Source organism: Polypterus senegalus, chromosome 6 (assembly GCF_016835505.1).
Source record: "Polypterus senegalus isolate Bchr_013 chromosome 6, ASM1683550v1, whole genome shotgun sequence".
NCBI lineage: Eukaryota > Metazoa > Chordata > Cladistia > Polypteriformes > Polypteridae > Polypterus > Polypterus senegalus.
Genome location: NC_053159.1, coordinates 180,805,288 through 180,822,955, shown reverse-complemented (window position 1 = coordinate 180,822,955; position 17,668 = coordinate 180,805,288). Strand labels below are relative to the sequence as shown.

At 39.7% G+C, this 17,668-nt stretch overlaps 1 protein-coding gene across 1 annotated transcript in view; it reads left to right on the top strand.

The window, feature by feature from the left end:
- Nucleotides 1–8,956, top strand: part of LOC120531864 (acetylcholine receptor subunit alpha) — a 68,303-nt gene extending 59,347 nt beyond the window's left edge. The window contains exon 9 of the mRNA XM_039757674.1: nucleotides 8,086–8,956. Coding sequence (XP_039613608.1) covers nucleotides 8,086–8,217 — 132 coding nt within the window. The 3' untranslated portion in view covers nucleotides 8,218–8,956. The remainder of the gene's footprint in view (nucleotides 1–8,085) is intronic.
- Nucleotides 8,957–17,668: the final 8,712 nt, after the last annotated feature.

Here is a 17,668-nt window from a genome sequence, read left to right as displayed (position 1 = left end):
GAAATACAATACAAATACAAAAGTTAAAACAAAACATAAACCAAACCAATAAAAATAATATTAGCTTAGTGTATTCGACAACAAGAATGCCCTGTTGCCCAAATCTAAGAGTCCAACAAGCTGTATAGTGTTAGAGCAGGCTGGTTAGGTACTCAGGAGCTTGTCCACACAAAGCTCTGAAAGTAAGTACCAAAACTTTAAAATGAATACTATAAAACAATGGGAGCCATAGCAGTGTGTGCAGAATGGGAGTGATGAGATCACGACTTAGGAGTCTGATGGCTGCATTTTGGACTAACTGAAGATGTGAGAGAAAAGACTTGCTCAATCCCATATAGAGAGCATTACAGTAATCAAGTCGTGAGGAAATAAACAAATGAAGAAGCATATTCAATTCTGACTTTGAAACAGCATTTCTTAGTTTAGAAAGATTTCTTAAATGAAAGAAACACGAGTGGCTGACTGATCTTACATATGAATCAAGTGTCAAGGACTGGTCAAAAATAACCCCAAGGTTACGTAAACTCGATTTAATAACAGGAGAGACGGAAGGTAATTTTAATATAATCTCAGAATGAAGAACAGGAGGAGCAACAATTTGTACCTCAGTCTTTTCTGAATTCAGCTGCAGGTAACTACTGCTGAGCCAGCCGTTAACCTGAGACAGACAATCAACCAAAATGACCAAAGTATTAATTTGGTTAGGTTTAAATGAAAAATAAAGCTGTTAATCATCTTCATGGAAATGATATGAGATATCCTTCAAAGAGTTAAGAATCTGTGATAGGGAAAGAATATAAAGGGTGGCGCACGAAAAAACGAACCGTCTCCGAACAGCTGGCTCGAGCTATTATATAGGCGGGTGCCGTTGCGATTGCGGAGCCTCGTTGTTGCAACGGGGTCAGCAGCCCCAACTGTGCATTAGTAAAGAAGCTGCGAGCCAGTGGGTACAGACCTGTGTGAAAGAGATCCAAAAGATGTATTCTCTGCAACAGATGATTGGAATAGTGGAGGCGTATGTGTCTACCGGTTTTTTAAGGAAACGCGGGAAATTTTCACACAGAAGTTTCCTGGCGTAAACCTACCAGCAAAGAGCAGTATTCATGAGTGGCGTAAGACTGGGTCAGTTGCAAACTGCAAAAAGAATCGGGCCCCGTTTCTCGTTTCTTGTACAGGCTAAGAAACGTACGTGGACGTTGGAGTCTGAGATGGTTCGGCTTTTTTAGTGTTAAACCTTTTCGATTGTTTTACTTTTACTTTGAAATAATCTCTGCTTCTCACTACTTTAAATCTTTGCACATTAGACAACTTTACTCATGTATTCTGAAGAGTGAATAGTTTTGACACCTCCAGAGTTGATATCTACCTAATCTCACAGAGCCAGACATATAGCGCATATGTGACAACTCTGTGTTTTTTGCTTGAAAGATGGTGGGACGATTCAGTTTGAAAAGTTCTAACACAATCCCCTGCCTTTTGAAGATGTAGCTCAGAGTAGGGTTAGGGATTAAAACCACAAAGCATTACAGTGCACTTGTTAACCTGGTCCAAGAGACAGCAGGCCTGGGATCATGATGGAAACTCCCAAATGTGGCTGAAAAGTCTCTTCAGAAGACCCCTGTTAAACGTATAAATGTGTGCTGAGAATGTGTGTTATAAACAATTTTTAAACATGACACCTGCTACAAAGGTAAAACCAGTGTATACTTTGCCATTCAACAAAATCGCTGGCTAGTGGTAAAAGTGAACAACATGGTTACCGCTGGCTGTCTGTCGCTGTCAGCTATGACAATACTGTTGCACTCAATCAATGCATTTACATACACACACATAATCAGGTTATGGTGAATAAACCCAGTTAAGGCAGAAAGCTGGTTTCTTAATAATCTGCATTTACATATGCAAGTGATCTTCTGGGGCCTCATATATAACGCCGTGTGTAGAACTCGCACTATAACATGGCGTAAGCACAAAAGCCGAAATGTGCTTACGCACAGAAAAATCCAGATGCTTGAATCTGTGCGTACTCCAACTTCCACGTTCTTCCGCTACATAAATCCCGACCAGTGTGAAAACTAACGCTCGTGCACACGCATTATGTAACGCCCCAAATCCTCCCAGAATTACACCTATTTGAATATGCAAATCAATATAAATCGCCCTTAAGCGCAGCCTTCTGTGAAAAGACAATGGGAAAAGCACGGGGAAAATATTAAGAATTTCAGCGAATACCAAGTGGAGGCAAAGGAAAAACATACTATTTGTTCAAATAAACCGTGGTATAATCAACAAAAGGAAGTTGATCGAGTGACATAGCGTGTTGGAGAAACTTGAAAGCTCACATTCACAAATCGCACAGTGCGGAAATAAAAAAGAAGTCACATATCAAAGTCACCGTGAAAAGCCGAGTTGTAAGCCCACTGTCTGAGTGTCATATGAAAGCTTATTAGGGTACAGAGAAAAAAGGCACACAGTGAGGAAAAAGCACGAAATGTCAACTTCAATCTCGACATTTCCACTTTAATCACGTAGTTTATTTTGTCATTAAAGTAGAACATCATAAACTTCATCTTAAAATCGTTTAATTAACCAGTTTCTCAAAACACATCGTAATTAAAGTAGCACGTAAATGCTTTGTTTTGTATTTGATCTTCTATGTGCTCTATGTGTGTGAATCACTACTTGCTTTTTAAACCGGCTCTCTTCCTCCAACTGGACACAGAATCAATTACATTCGTAATATTACAGTTCTCTGAATAACTAAAATACTGAGATGTATACGTGATATCATTTTCATGATGATAGGAGATAAAGCACGTTATTAAACATGTGTTTCACTTCGATGAAATAATTTATTGCAGCAGTACAATCAGGGGTGGCTCTAGGCTTGTGGTGGCACTGGGAAGAGGAAGAATCGGTGGCTCCTTCGCCCGCCCGTCAGTAAGGTAGCTTATGCACAGTGGATGGCTGCATAGCCGCCTCGTGCTCATGACACAAGCATTTAACTTTTGCCGAAATTTGTCGCTGTGTTTTTAGCTGTGTTGTTATTTTCTCTTTCTGTTTTATATTCAATATATATTGGCATAGCCGTCACTGCAGTCAGTGCTTTTCTTTCCTCAAGTAACCGATCGCCACACAATCAGCTCTGTAATAGACGTTAAGCCATCTGTAAGCTTAGTGCCGATTCTTCCAAACGTTTAAAGAACATTGAAATGTCTTCGTAGTACATGTTTAATTATTCTATCCTTAACGACACTCACAGTGAAGAATATAGATTACTTAAATGAAGTTAAAGTTGTATCTGTATAATTTAATAAACATATTTTGCTGAATTTCACCTTATAAATGATATCGTTTCTGTTTCTGAACCGCGAGGTCCGTACAGGAAAGGCTTTAAAACATTTTGCAGTGGCTGAGACAGCGTGTCCTTGAAGCTGTATACCGATAATTCCCTTTCCGATCAGCTGCTGCTGTGATTCACACTCAGATACAGTGATATAAATACTCTGAGTGGTGCAGTGAGAGGAATATTGAAAAAGATGATCCGCTGTGGCAACTCCTAACAAGAGGAGCTGAAAGAAGAAGAAGAAGAAGAAGAAGAAGTGAGAGTAACAACGCTAAAGCAGTTATGGTATTTGGAATACTATGGCTGTTCCCTCTACCATTATATTGTTACAAGTTAATTACAATCAGATGCATTACACTAATAAACAATATGCGGTTAGTTTCGGTGTATTTATAAAGCAAAATAGGAAACAGGAAAATAAGGTGTAACCACACAGGAACAGTAGCACTGCTTTGACGCTGGGTGCCACCAGTCTGCAAAACCGAGCGGAGAACTTGCGTACGACAAGGTATGAGGTACCGTGGAAAAGTGCGTGGATTTACGCCAAGTGTAGGTTTTATACATCGCGATTTGAACGTGGAAAAGTTCTTACGCAACATTTCTGTGCGTACGCACCGTTTATACATGAGGCCCCTGGAGTTTTCCTTTGCAAAACATAGTCGTTGTTAAACTGCACAAAAAAAGTCATAATTGTCCACCATGAATCCGAAAATAAGCAAGACGCCTATGACAATTTCCTTTTTTTGGTCAAATTGATGCTTTTTTTTAAGTTTCTGTTAGAAGATTGCACACATCAAACTCTTTTCTGTTTGGCTGTGCGACTGAACCCTGAAAAGAACCAGCATACCGGTATGTGTGCTTCTTGCCTTACACCCAGTGCTTCCGCGATAATAACAACCCAGGTATTTTTACTACAGTAAGATATGTGTTAGGTTACTTGTTAACTTTAAAAAGTAATCAGACTACGTAACGCGTGTTACTTTAATTCTGTTATCCAACTGCTCTGGAGATTGTGTTGCAGAATTTAGCTCTGTGCGTTCACCTCATCCACATAAATTTAGCAATTTCTGAAATACTGAGACAGATTATTTCAGCCAAGAGAATGAATAATGTGATCGCCCAAACATTTTCCTCTAGCAATGTATTTTATGGACAATTCTCTCCATGGCTGCTTGAAAGAGCATGCGAAGCAAATGCGTGCGTAGGCTGACAGAGTACAACGGGCCTGCACAGACTACAACATCCTTAACAGTAACCTGGCTATGGGTATACGTGGTCACATGATCAAATTATTTACAGAGAAATGTACCTCAGGTTTCTCAAAGACTAATAACCAGATTTCTTTAACCGGAAGTAAGAGTTTTAATGGCATTTTAGAAATCATGTTTCTATGAATAATTGTGTTATTGAGGCACATATAAACACGTTAACATTGTGGTCAAAAACAAATGGCAGCTACATCTTTAAAAATTGAGCTGTAAAATATGAAGTCAAACTGGTGGTGTTCCTGCCTTGCAGTTAATGATTTCTGGTATAGGTAGTTGTCGACTTATAACCTATGCATCTTGCGACCATTCGATTTACGTCTGCTAATGCATATCATGGGCAAATGACAGTTTTCGCCACGCCAGCTCCGTATGCCATGACTCATTCATCTTGATCTCAGTTTCTTACCTGCAGTGGTTTTCGACTATGTTACAATTACAGGAAAAAAGGCAATTGATCTTGACACAGAAATGAAGGTGATCAAGCAGTATGAGGGACAAAAGAAAGATAATGCAATCGCACAGGACTTTAAGCTATCCCACTATAATCGGTGTTCACCGCACACAATGTACTGCTGTGTCCTGGCTTTGGATCCATTTAACCTTCAAAGCTGCTCTGTTCTGCCCCGCCACAAAGTGCTAATGAAACTACGTTGAAGTCCTTTATCTGTTAATATTTATTATTAACAGCCTGAAATGTTTAAACAAAAAACATACGAGTTCTTAAACTCTGCCGCTAGAATTTCTCCTCTCACAGCTAACACAATGAACACTGGGAGAGACTCTCACTCAGGATGACGTAACATAACACAGACAAAGAAAGGATTCATGAAGCTGTTAAAGGTTCGGCACCCAAGCAGGCAACAGTAATAAACAAAATAATAAAAAAAATAAAAAAATAATTAAAAAAAAATTATACAAAATCTACACAATGTGCAAAGAATGATGATAAAAAAGGAAATAAAACAAACAAGGGACATACGGTCAGGTTTAAATGCATATACCTGTCTGTCTTACATCAAGATCGACTTACGCCCAGTCCATCAGATCCGAATATGGTTGTAAGTCAAGGACTACCTGTACAGGCTCCAGCTCACCCAGGACCCTGCCCTGTATAAGCCAGGTTCAGATAATAGATTTATTATTGACTAAAAGCTGTGCCATCACACGCATTTAAAAGGAAAAGAAGGTCAATTCTTATAGAAGAGCCAAAGGAGATGTCACTTTCAGTCTTCAGTGTACCCGAAAGAGTAAATGTGCCAAACGACACTAATGTGGTTCCAGCAAAACCATGAATGAGGCTGCATAGCACCCAGCATCCCACTGCATGTCTAAGTAAGCTAATATTACTAATTGAAAATGGCAGACATGCCATACTTGAATATGGCTGTAGTGTTTTAACGTACACTTTATCTTATAGACCACAGTGCCTCTCTAAATTCTGTTTGCTGTTGTTTTGCCATGTAGTGATGCGGTCATTTTGACCATTGCAAGATATATACAGGATGAGTCAAAACCATGTTAACATTTGAATGACAAAAACAATTTATTCACAAAACATACTTCATATGTGCAAGATGATTTACAGGAATGGCTCAACCTGTTTGCCATCATGTTCAACACACTTACCATATGTGGCACATACATTGTATATAAGTATATATACTGCTCAAAAGAATTAAAGGAACACTTTTTAATCAGAGTATAGCATAAAGTCAATGAAACTTATGGGATATTAATCTGGTCAGTTAAGTAGCAGAGGGTGTTTATGAAATTAACAACAGATGCACTAGAGGGGCAACAATGAGATGACCCCCAAAACAGGAATGGTTTAACAGGTGGAGGCCACTGACATTTTTCCCTCCTCATCTTTTCTGACTGTTTCTTCACTAGTTTTGCATTTGGCTACAGTCAGTGTCACTACTGGTAGCATGAGGCGATACCTGGACCCTACAGAGGTTGCACAGGTAGTCCAACTTCTCCAGGATGGCACATCTATACGTGTCATTGCCAGAAGGTTTGCTGTGTCTCCCTGCACAGTCTCAAGGGCATGGAGGAGATTCTAGGAGACAAGCAGTTACTCTAGGAGAGCTGGAGAGGGCCATAGAAGGTCCATAACCCATCAGCAGGACCAGTATCTGCTCCTTTGGGCAAGGAGGAACAGGATGAGCACTGCCAGAGCCCTACAAAATGACCTCCAGCAGGCCACTGGTGTGAATGTCTCTGACCAAACAATCAGAAACAGACTTCATGAGGGTTGCCTGAGGGCCCAAATGTCTACTGCACCCTGTGTTCACTGCACAGCACCGGGGAGCTCAATTGGCATTTGCCATAGAATACCAGAATTGGCAGGTTCGCCACTGGCATCCTGTGCTTTTCACAGATGAGAGCAGGTTCAACCTGAGTATATGTGAAAGACGTGAAAGGGTCAGGAGAAGCCGTGGAGAATATTATGCTGCCTGTAACATCGTTTAGCATGACTGGTTTGGTGGTGGGTCAGTGATGATCTTGGAGGCATATCCATGGAGCGACTCACAGACCTCTACAGGCTAGACAACGGCATCTTGACTGCCATTAGGTATCAGGATGAAATCCTTGGACCCATTGTCAGACCCTACGCTGGTGCAGTAGGTCCTGGTTTCCTCCTAATGCATGACAATGCCCGGCCTCATGTGGCAAGAGTATGCAGGCAGTACCTGGAGGATGAAGGAATTGAAACAATTGAATGGCCTTCACGATCCCCTGACTTAAACCCAATAGAACATCTGTGGGACATTATGTTTCGGTCCATTAGGCGCCGCCAGGTTGCTCCTCAGACTGTACAACAGCTCAGGGATGCCCTCATACAGATCTGGGAGGAAATGCCACAAGACACCATCCGTCGTCTCATTAGGAGTATGCCCCGACGTAAAGCATGCATACAAGCTCGTGGGGGCCACACAAGATGCTGAAAAGCATTTTGAGTAGCAGAAATTAAGTTTTTGAAAAAATGGACTAACCTGCCACAACTTCATTTCACTATGATTTTAGGGTGTCTATACAATTGAGCCCTCTGTTGGCAGAAAACTTTTATTTCCATTAAAAGACTTGGCATCCTTTTGTTCCTAAGACATTGCCCTGTCGTTATTTGTATAGATATCCAACTTCATATTGAGATCTGATGTATCTAATGTGTTTCTTTAAAGTGTTCCTTTAATTTTTGTGAGCAGTGTACATAGCAGTATCATTAGTGTTAACATAATTTTGACTCACCCTGTAAACTAGTCAGTAAGCTTCAGGTAATAAGCTCTTGAATTGGCTTCTTGTTTGTAACATTTGCCCAGTGTGGTTTGGATAGACTCTGCTTAACACCACAGCCATGAAGTGGACTGGTACAGGTGATGAATCAATGACTGGATGTCTATGCCGGTAGTTATTTTTTTTTATTTTTTTTTTTATGATATTGTCTTTTAAAATTTCGTTTCTTTCCTACAGGCAGCTGAAGAGTGGAAATTTGTGGCAATGGTCATTGATCACATCTTGCTTTGTGTCTTCATGCTTGTTTGTATCATTGGCACATTGGGCGTCTTTGCTGGGCGCATCATTGAGCTGAATATGCAAGAATAAAGAGTTTCTTTTGGCTGGTGGGGGGGTTCCCTGGTTCCCTTTGTTTTATGGCTGAATTATTGTGAAGTTTTGAAAAGTTTGGAAAGTCAACCTTTTAAAATAATATGCTTATATTAAATAAAGTACAACATTATTACAGCAGAGTATGAGAATAATGTGCCAGCACAGAGGTTATCTGTCAGTTCTGGGTACAATGGGGAATCCTAGTGTAGAAGCGCTGATATTTAAACTTAATTACAATACCCCCTGTTTCTAATATTTGGTTATATTAGGATGAGTTTATTCTCTTTCTCAGAGCCACTTTACAGCCTTTCCTCTTTTATGAAAATCACAATTTTCATCAGATTTTAAATTATCGCCTACAAAAGATGGGAGAGGTGTGTCTGATTGTATTCTCCATGGGTTCCAAAATTTAGAACCTACTACTTACAGAAGGTAGCAATGATGACAAATGAAGGATTTATATAATACAATATTTTCTAAAATTGCATTAGTGAGCTCCACCAGTGCCACATTAATAGTGCCATTCTGTAAGAAAGAGGGCAGCATGAACCATTTTAACTAAATTAGTGATTTATCTTATAGATTGAAAAACAGCAGACAGTTGGAGCAGCTATTGTGAAATATATAACGTGTAATGTTTTTGATATCCATTTTTTAAGGTATTGTTTTTGTATGATACTGAATATGTTGTTGTATATAACATCTGAAGGAGAAATAAAGTTCTACTTCTCTTCGACAGACTGACTGATTCCTCCATTTACAGTGCCACAATTCACACTGCATGTCAGAGCAAAAACCGAGCCATGAAGCCTGAGGAACTCTCTGTAGACCTCTGCAATCAAATTGTGGTGAGACACAGGGGGTCAGGGGGATCAAATTATTTCTAAAGCTTTTGAGTGTTCTCTGGGACACAGTGGCTTCAATAATCGCGGGATAGAGGATGTTTGGAACAGTGAGGACCAGCATAGCAAAGACGCTATATAAATAAAGTGTATTATTATTATTATTATCCTCAGAGTTGGCAGTCAAGACAACCTGAGTAATGAGGCAAGAATGGCCTTGACCACGGATCAAGAGCTTCAGAGGTCCTCTGCTTAGATGGCAGAGCCTGATAGAAGGACAAACATCTCAACAGCACTCCATCAGTCAGTCAGTTTATTGTAGTGTGGAGTTTACCAAACAGCATTTAAAGTACTCTAATAGCAGGATGAAAAAAGATTCTGTGGTTGTTGGGACAAAAATTAAATATTTTGGACAGAACTCCAAGCACTATGTCTTGTGAAGATCTGGCACTGCTAATCACCTGCAGAATACCATTCCTACTGTGAAGCATGGTGGTGGCAACATCAAGCTATGGGAGTGCAGCGGCAGGGAGACCTAGTCAGAGTTGAGATAAGGACAAATACAGAGAACCTGGAAGAAAACCTGCATGCAACCACAGACTGGGCAATGGTTTACATTTCTTTACCGCAGTGACCCAAACAGTACAGCCATTACAATCCTAGAACAGCGTTGGGACAAGTCTCTTGACTGTCCTTGAGTGGCCCAGACTCAAACCCCATGGAACCTGCGTGGAGAGACCTGAAGATGGCAGTTTGCACACACTCTCATCCAATCTAATGGAGCTTGAGAGAATCTACCAGGAAGGATGGGATCACCTGCCTAAATCCAGGTATGCAAAGCTTGTAATGACTTGGCCAACAAGGTTCAAAGTGGGAACTGCTGCCAAAGGGGCTACAAATTAAGGTCTGAATACCTGTATGAAGTAGAGATTTCAGTTTTTGGTTTTAATAATTTTGCAAACATTTCTGTAAACATGTCTTTATTTTGTCATGATGGGCTATTGAGTGTAGATTAATGGGCAAAAAATGGTAATTTGTCCATTTAAAATGAAATTTACAACACAATAAAGCATACACTGTGTACTGAATTGCATGCACTGCAAGTAGCTCGCCAAAGGGTTAATGAATCCTACATAAATTTGAAAACTTGATTAGTCAAATTAGGGTTGGGCGATCTTTCCAAAAAAATCGTATCACGATCCACAATCTGAATTGCAATCTATCTTTTTAATGTGGCAAACACTTAAAATAATATCCGGACTCAAACTCGTCAAGAACTAAGTAACACTTTAAATATCAAAGTTTAATTCAATTGTTCTCTCGTTCGCTAGCTAAGCGGAGTTGAGGTACACATCCCGAAGCTGGCAAGTGAGTGAGGAAGGCCCCTCCCCTCGGCCCATTGTGTGGATCTCGGATTCACGCAAATAAATCGGAACCACGCGCGAACTATCATACATAGCGACATGAGAGAAATCGCAAAATCAACCGGAATGTTCAAGTAAATTATAGAAAAAAAATCCAATCTAAATCCGTTTAGTTCTCTTATGAAAAGCGGACAGACATACAGGCAATGAGACATTGGATTTTATTTATTAGTAAACCTTCAAAATAAAGTGCAGTTAAAGTCTCAACAGCATTCTCAGCATTGTGCCAGATAACTGTAAGAATCTTCACCAAGCAGCTCTGAAAATGTCTGCTCTGTTTGGGTCTCCATACCTCTGTGACGTGTCTGACGTGAATGTCATCAACAACAACATTTATTTATATAGCACATTTTCATACAAAAAGTAGCTGAAAGTGCTTTACATAATGAAGAAAAGAAAAATAAAGGAAGAAATTAAAATAAGACAACATTAGTTAACATAGAAAAGGAGTAAGGTCCGATGACCAGGGTGGACAGAGAAAACAAAAAAAAAAAACTCCAGACGGCTGGAGAAAAAAATTAAAATCTGCAGGGGTTCCAGGCCACGGGACCGCCCAGTCCCCTCTGGGCATTCTACCTAACATAAATGAAACAGTCCTCTTTGTAGTTAGGGTTCTCACGGAGTCACTTGATGTTGATGGTCATACAGACTTCTGGCTTTTAATCCATCCATCATTGTTGGAACATCACGGTGCTTTGAGTAGATGGTGGTGGAAAAGGAAACAGAAGAGAGAGTAGGGGTTATGAAGTCAAAGTTCAGAACACGACTGACAGACGAACATTTAAATGACTCCATACGACTGAACCTCAGTGGCTCCACTCCACCAGACACCTGCCTCTCTTGTTGACTCCATGCAGTGCCAGTCATCTGACTAATTCAACTAACACATTACACATGCACCTGGACTTGTGAATAAAGTGACATATGACAAAATGACACATAAATAAGGAATATCTGTGTATTTGGAATTGCATTGTTTTGTTTTGACAGCATTCATGTTTTAATTCAATAGTGTGAGATACACTAGAAAATGCATGCAGACATACAAAATGCACTTGCAGGTGAACTAAATATTTTTTTGTGATGTTTTAATGCAAAATGTGAGTTGTGGATACCAACATTTTGTAAATGTTCAGGTAAAACAAGCTTATTCAGTTTGTTTGGGTTGAAATAAGTTATGAGAATAAACATTAGAAAACATGAGTAGCTTCTCAGTTTTTTTCATTTTCTAAAAGTAACTCTCGGGGTAAAAAGGTTGGAGACCCCTGCTGTATACCATGGGCGTTGAACTATGGTCCTGGAGGGCTGCAGTGGCTGCAAGTTTTCATTCTAACCCTCTTCTTCATTAGTGACCAGTTTTGTTTGCCAATTCACTTATTTTGCCTTCGTTTTAATTAACTTGACTTAGGCCCCATAGTTGTTTCTTTTTCGTTAATTAGCATCCAAACAATAATGAGAAACAAAACAAAGCGCACATGACCTGCTCACCTGAAAATAAAGAAAGGTGATGGTCTCAGTAAGGCTGATCTCCCAGGTCACTAAACCATTTGTCAAGTAAAAAAATAGAAAAATCAACAGTTTTGGAAATGTCTGCTGTGGCAGAATGAGAGCAGCAACAAGTCGTGGAATTAAATAACAGGCTTAATTAACAGCGAGAAGCAGCTTCTCATTAAGAGACAGGTTGGAGTTTGAAGTCTCAGTTCAGAGGGTCATCTGTTGGCTCGTTTCACGTCTTTTTTTTGTTTGGCTTCCATTTAATGAAGAAAAGGAATAAATTCAGAGGACTGAATCCTTAAAAATGCGGCTATTAAAATGAAGGGAAAAGAAATGAATTAGCATTGAAAACTGGACACTAATTAGGAAAAATGTTAGAATGTAAACCTGCAGCCACTGCGGCCCTCCAGTCCCGGAGTTCAACACCCCTGCTGTATACTGAAACACATACATTTTACAGTGCTGCTTGGCAGAACATTTACAGCATAAATCACACAAATTCATAACCTTTCATAATGTTTCGGCTGTTACAAGTCTGTTAGAGTCAATGCAGTAAATGAGATATGACATCAACATACAGTACATTGTATGTGTTTAGTATATGATGTATAAGACAAAATCTCATTGTACTGTGCAGTGTACACATTTCATTATATTAGAACATTAAAACAAGTGTGACAAGAACAGACCTTACAGCCCAACAAGCTCATCCATCCGTTCGCTGAGGATTATCTAAAACATCAGGTTGAGTATAGAAGGTCCGTAAAGTCCTACTATCTGCTAAACAGCTTGGTAATTTATTCCATTTGCCTGTGTTCTTTGAAGAAAATTTTCTAATGTTTCTGCGAAATCTACCCTTAACAAGTTTCTTACTGTGTCTCTGTGGTCATGTTGAAGAATTTATTTTAAAGTTCCAGCTTTGATCTACTGGAATAATTCCTTTCATACTTTTAAATGCTTCAATCATGCCACCTTTAATTTCCATTTTCTTTAACTCGACATCAGCTACTTATAGCTCATACCTCTAAATCAGCCCAGTGGCTCTCCTCTGTACTTCCTCTAGTGTTGCAATGTCTTTTTTTTTTTGTAATATGGAGAGCAAAGCCTCACACAATACTCCAGGTGAGATCTAACTAGTGAGTTATAAAGCTCAGACATAACCCCTCTTGACTAACCCAAACACATTCATAGCACAAATTAGGTGAGGATCTAATATGAAGGGTATTGGCTCTGCATGGCCTCACAGTGTTTAGCGCTGTTACCAACCTGAGGTCAAATTCAATTCCTGGTGGTTGGTCATGTGTGATTTGTGCAATGGTGATGGAGAGGTTGACAGACGAGATTAGACAGGAGTCCCCGTGGACTATGATGTTTGCTGATGACATTGTGATCCGTAGCGTTAGTAGGGAGCAGGTTGAGGAGGCCCTGGAGAGGTGGAGATATGCTCTAGAGAGGAGAGGAATGAAGGTCAGTAGGAACAAGACAGATTACGTGTGTGAATGAGAGGGAGGTTGGTGGAATGGTGAGGATGCAGGGAGTAGAGTTGGCGAAGATGGATGAGTTTAAATACTTGGAATTAACAGTAGCGAGTAATGGCCAGAAAGCAAGACACAGCTGGAGGTGGCAAATTAAAAGATTTTAAGATTTGCATTGGGTGTGACGAGGATGGACAGGATTAGAAATGAGGACATTAGAGGGTCCGCTCAGGTTGGACGGTTGGGAGATAAATTCAGAGAGGTGAGATTGCATTGGTTTGGACATGTGCAGAGGAGAGATGCTGGGATATTGGGAGAAGGATGCTAAGGATAGATCTGCCAGGTAAGAGGAGAAGAGGAAGGCCTTAGAGAAGGTTTATGCATGTGGTGAGAGAGGACATGCAGGTGATGGGTGTAAGAGAACAAGATGCAGAGGACAGAAAGATATGGAAGAAAATGATCCGCTATGGTGACCCCTAACTAAGCATCCAAAAGAAGAAGATGATTATCATGTATGGTTTGCACATTCTCCCAAGTCTATATCTTGTTACAGTGGTCTAACAGCTGTGGTTGATCACCAGGCAGCGCTGCACATGTTCATTTGAGCAAATGTCTTTGGTGCTTTCAACAGTTTACTGAAATCTTTGTCTTAGAAGGTTATCTTCTGGTGTAGTACGGCAGCGTAAAAAAATCAACGAAATATTTGTGTTATTTCTTTATAATTTTTATTTTTTAAAAGTATTTTATTATTTCACAATAATTACTGCATTATTTTGCAGCCAGAATTTTGCAGTTATTATTTTCCAAAAGTATTTCAATATTTTGCAATAATCATTGTGTTATTTCGTAAAAGAGTTGCAATATTTTACCATTCTTTTCCAAAAGTACTGCATTATTTCACAATAATTGTTGTGTTGTCTTGCAAAAGAATGCAAAAGAATGTCAATATCTTGCAGTCATTATTATTTCCTCAAAGTATTGCATTCTTTCACACTCATTAGTGCATTATTTTGCAAAAGAATTTCAAAATTTTGTATTCATTATTGTTAATTCCTAAAAGTATTGCATTATTTCACAATAATCATTTTGTTATTTTGTAAAAGAATTTCAGTATTTTACAGTTATCATTAATTTGCAAAAGTACTGCATGATTTCACAGTAATTATTGTGTTATTTTTGCAAGATATTGCAAGAATTCTTTTTTAATCATTATTTCCTAAAAGTATTACATTATTTCAGTTATTTTGCAAAAGAATTTCAATATTTTACAATAATTATTATAATTTTGCAAGGCTATTGTCTGCTGCTCTCATATCATTCCCAGTCAGTTTCGGTTTCAGCTATTTCAGAGTTTTGGTTTCAGCTATTGATCGAGAGATTAAGCAAGCATGTAGCTTACAATTAAATAATAAAAACTGAACAAATGTTATAACAATCATGTTCATTTCATTATTTCTCAAAGACACTGACTTTTGGGGTCGATAATAACATCATGCAGGCAGTGTGGTGTAATAGTTTAGGCTTTGGACTTCAAACTCTGAGGTGTGGGTTCAAATCCCACTGCTGACACCACAGTGTGACTCTGAGCAAGTCAATTAGAAAAACAAATGGAAATGGAACCAATTGTATCATTATTTTCGTAAATCATCCTTGGAGATAGGCATCAGCCAAAGAAGTAAACGTAAATGTGCTCTGACAGTCTGGTGACAGATGTTGAAGAGGAGGTTGATACATCAGCTGATTACAGTTCACAATCGCAGAGCCAATCAGCAAAGAGTGTGCTGCATGTAATCTGGTTATACAAACCTACACGTAACACAGGTTTTGTTTTAGTCTTATTATTTGCTATAGATATTTTGGAACAGTGTGATTTGGTGGCCCAATGAATTGTATTCATACCACAAATCTGCAAGAGCTCAGGTCGGAGATGGAAAAAGGGAATGGATGTTATTTACATCCCAGCACGCGAAGGACTAAATGTGTTTTGTTAGTTGAGAAGTATTACTGACACATTTCCAGTGTTAAACAGGTAATCGTATGCAGTTTAGCACACTCACTGATACAATCAATCCACAAATGCACACGGAGCACATGCAGACCCCATACAGACCCTGGTGGTGTGAGTCAGGAATGACAGCTCTGCGCTACCACTCTGTATATATTACAGTTTTTCTCGATTGGTTTGGCTCATTTCTTGAAACAGAAATTACATTCTTAAAACTATAAGATCATTTGGCCAAACAGTCTTACAGTTCTGCGCAACATTACAGCTCACTAGCAAAAGGTCATATCTTTCCCAAAACTGTTCATACATGCTTCAAAATAGATTCCTTTCCCATATAAAGAGTCAGTACCATCAAAATGTCAAAGATCTTTCTCAATTGCGTTGGCTCATTTGCATTCACTTAGTGCGTTTTTCCAAAATAACCTGGATGGTTTAGCACAACACCATGGATCACCTGCAAAAGCTCGTATCTCTCCCAAAATAGTTTACCCATGTGTCAAAACTAAATTCCTTTCCCATTTAAATAGTTAGTGCCCCCAAAATGCATCGTCCCTTTGGCATCGTGTAAGCACTGCAAGTCAAAATGCCTAGATGTTTTGTCACTATGGCAGAGGTCTAGCCAACAGAATACAATTATGTATAAAACTGAAAAAAAAAGGATTTTACAGTAAGAGCAGCCTCCAAAGTTTGACATCAGACACACTGCACTCCTACTTCCAAGGAAATTGTAATCATTTTTATTGACACACATTAAGTAACTTCCATACATTAGAGCACATAAAAATGTATACAGTATTCTGTACATGTACGAAATATAAACACAAACAAAAAACAAGAAAAATTATATCTAGCCTACAGTAGGGCTTACAGTAAATAAAGTTTCACAACTAAGGTAACTTTCACTGGTTGTTGTCGTCACCGTCCCTCTCCTGGCCACCATCCTCATCCTCCTGGCCATCCACGCTGCTCTCTGTTTGGCCATAGATTCTCATCCACATCGCAGCGGATATTTTCCCTTGCGATGCAGCGAGGAAGAAACGGCGCAATGTCTCAACCATCCCCTACACTGATCCCCTGTAATGTCCTCACATGCAGCATCCATTGCATGGAGCAGGGATCTCTGGTCTTGAGCCTGATGTTCATAGACTTTCCACCTCCAAGCGGAAAAAATTCCTCAATGGGATTAAGGAAAGGAGAGTATGGTGGTAGTAGCTCCATGAGCATCCTTGGATGGGTGGTGAACCAGGCCCTGATGAGCGGCCCACGGTGGAAATTTACATTGTCCCACACGATCACATAGTGTGGTAGGTGAGGCCCTTCGAGACCTCTCTCATTTTCTGGGACCAGATGTGTATAAAGACGGTCCAAGAAAATGAGGAGTTTGAGTGTTATATGGGCCTAAACTGGGGATGTGTGTGGCCACACCATTCTCAGATATGGCAGGACACATTGTTAAATTGCCCCTCGCTGGCCTGGGACATCCACCGTGGCCCGCTGACCAATGATGTTACGGCCACGCTCTGCGGCCCTTGGCCAGGTTGAAACCAGCCTCATTGACAAATACAAGGATGTCATTATTCTCTACAATAGAGTAAAAAAAAATCAAATCAGTCATATAGAGGAGTCATACACAACAGAAATAGAAAATTACATGGGATTGTTCTATGTTCTCCTCCACAAGTTCAATATAGCCTGCTACTGGCCACTACTCCAGTGGTTCCAAACCTGGGGTACAGGCCTATGCAGAGGCACTGCAGGGAGTATTTGACACAAAGAGGGAGAAACACTGTTGCAGTTTTAGGCAAAATGCTGTAGTCAGATAAAGCTGGATTCTAAAGGTAAAGAGGATACTGAAAACCAAACAAATTGGGAACCACTGCTTACTGTAATGTTACTATAATAGACAACCAATAACTGACTTACATGCACATACTGGTACCGCAGCTCTTTCACTCTGTCAGAATTCCTCTCAAATGGTACCCTGTAAATCTGCTTCATGGTCATCTGATGCTTCTTCAATACCCGGTCTATTGTGGAGATGCTGATAGAGTTGACATTTTGGAATATGGCATTGTCTTGAAGGATTGCATCACGGATCTGTCTCAAAGTGAGAGCATTATTTGCAATCACCATGTTACAGATCTCTTGTTCTTGTTGTTCATTGAGAAGTTTTCTTCTGCCACCCATGTGAGGTTGTCGTCCAATCCT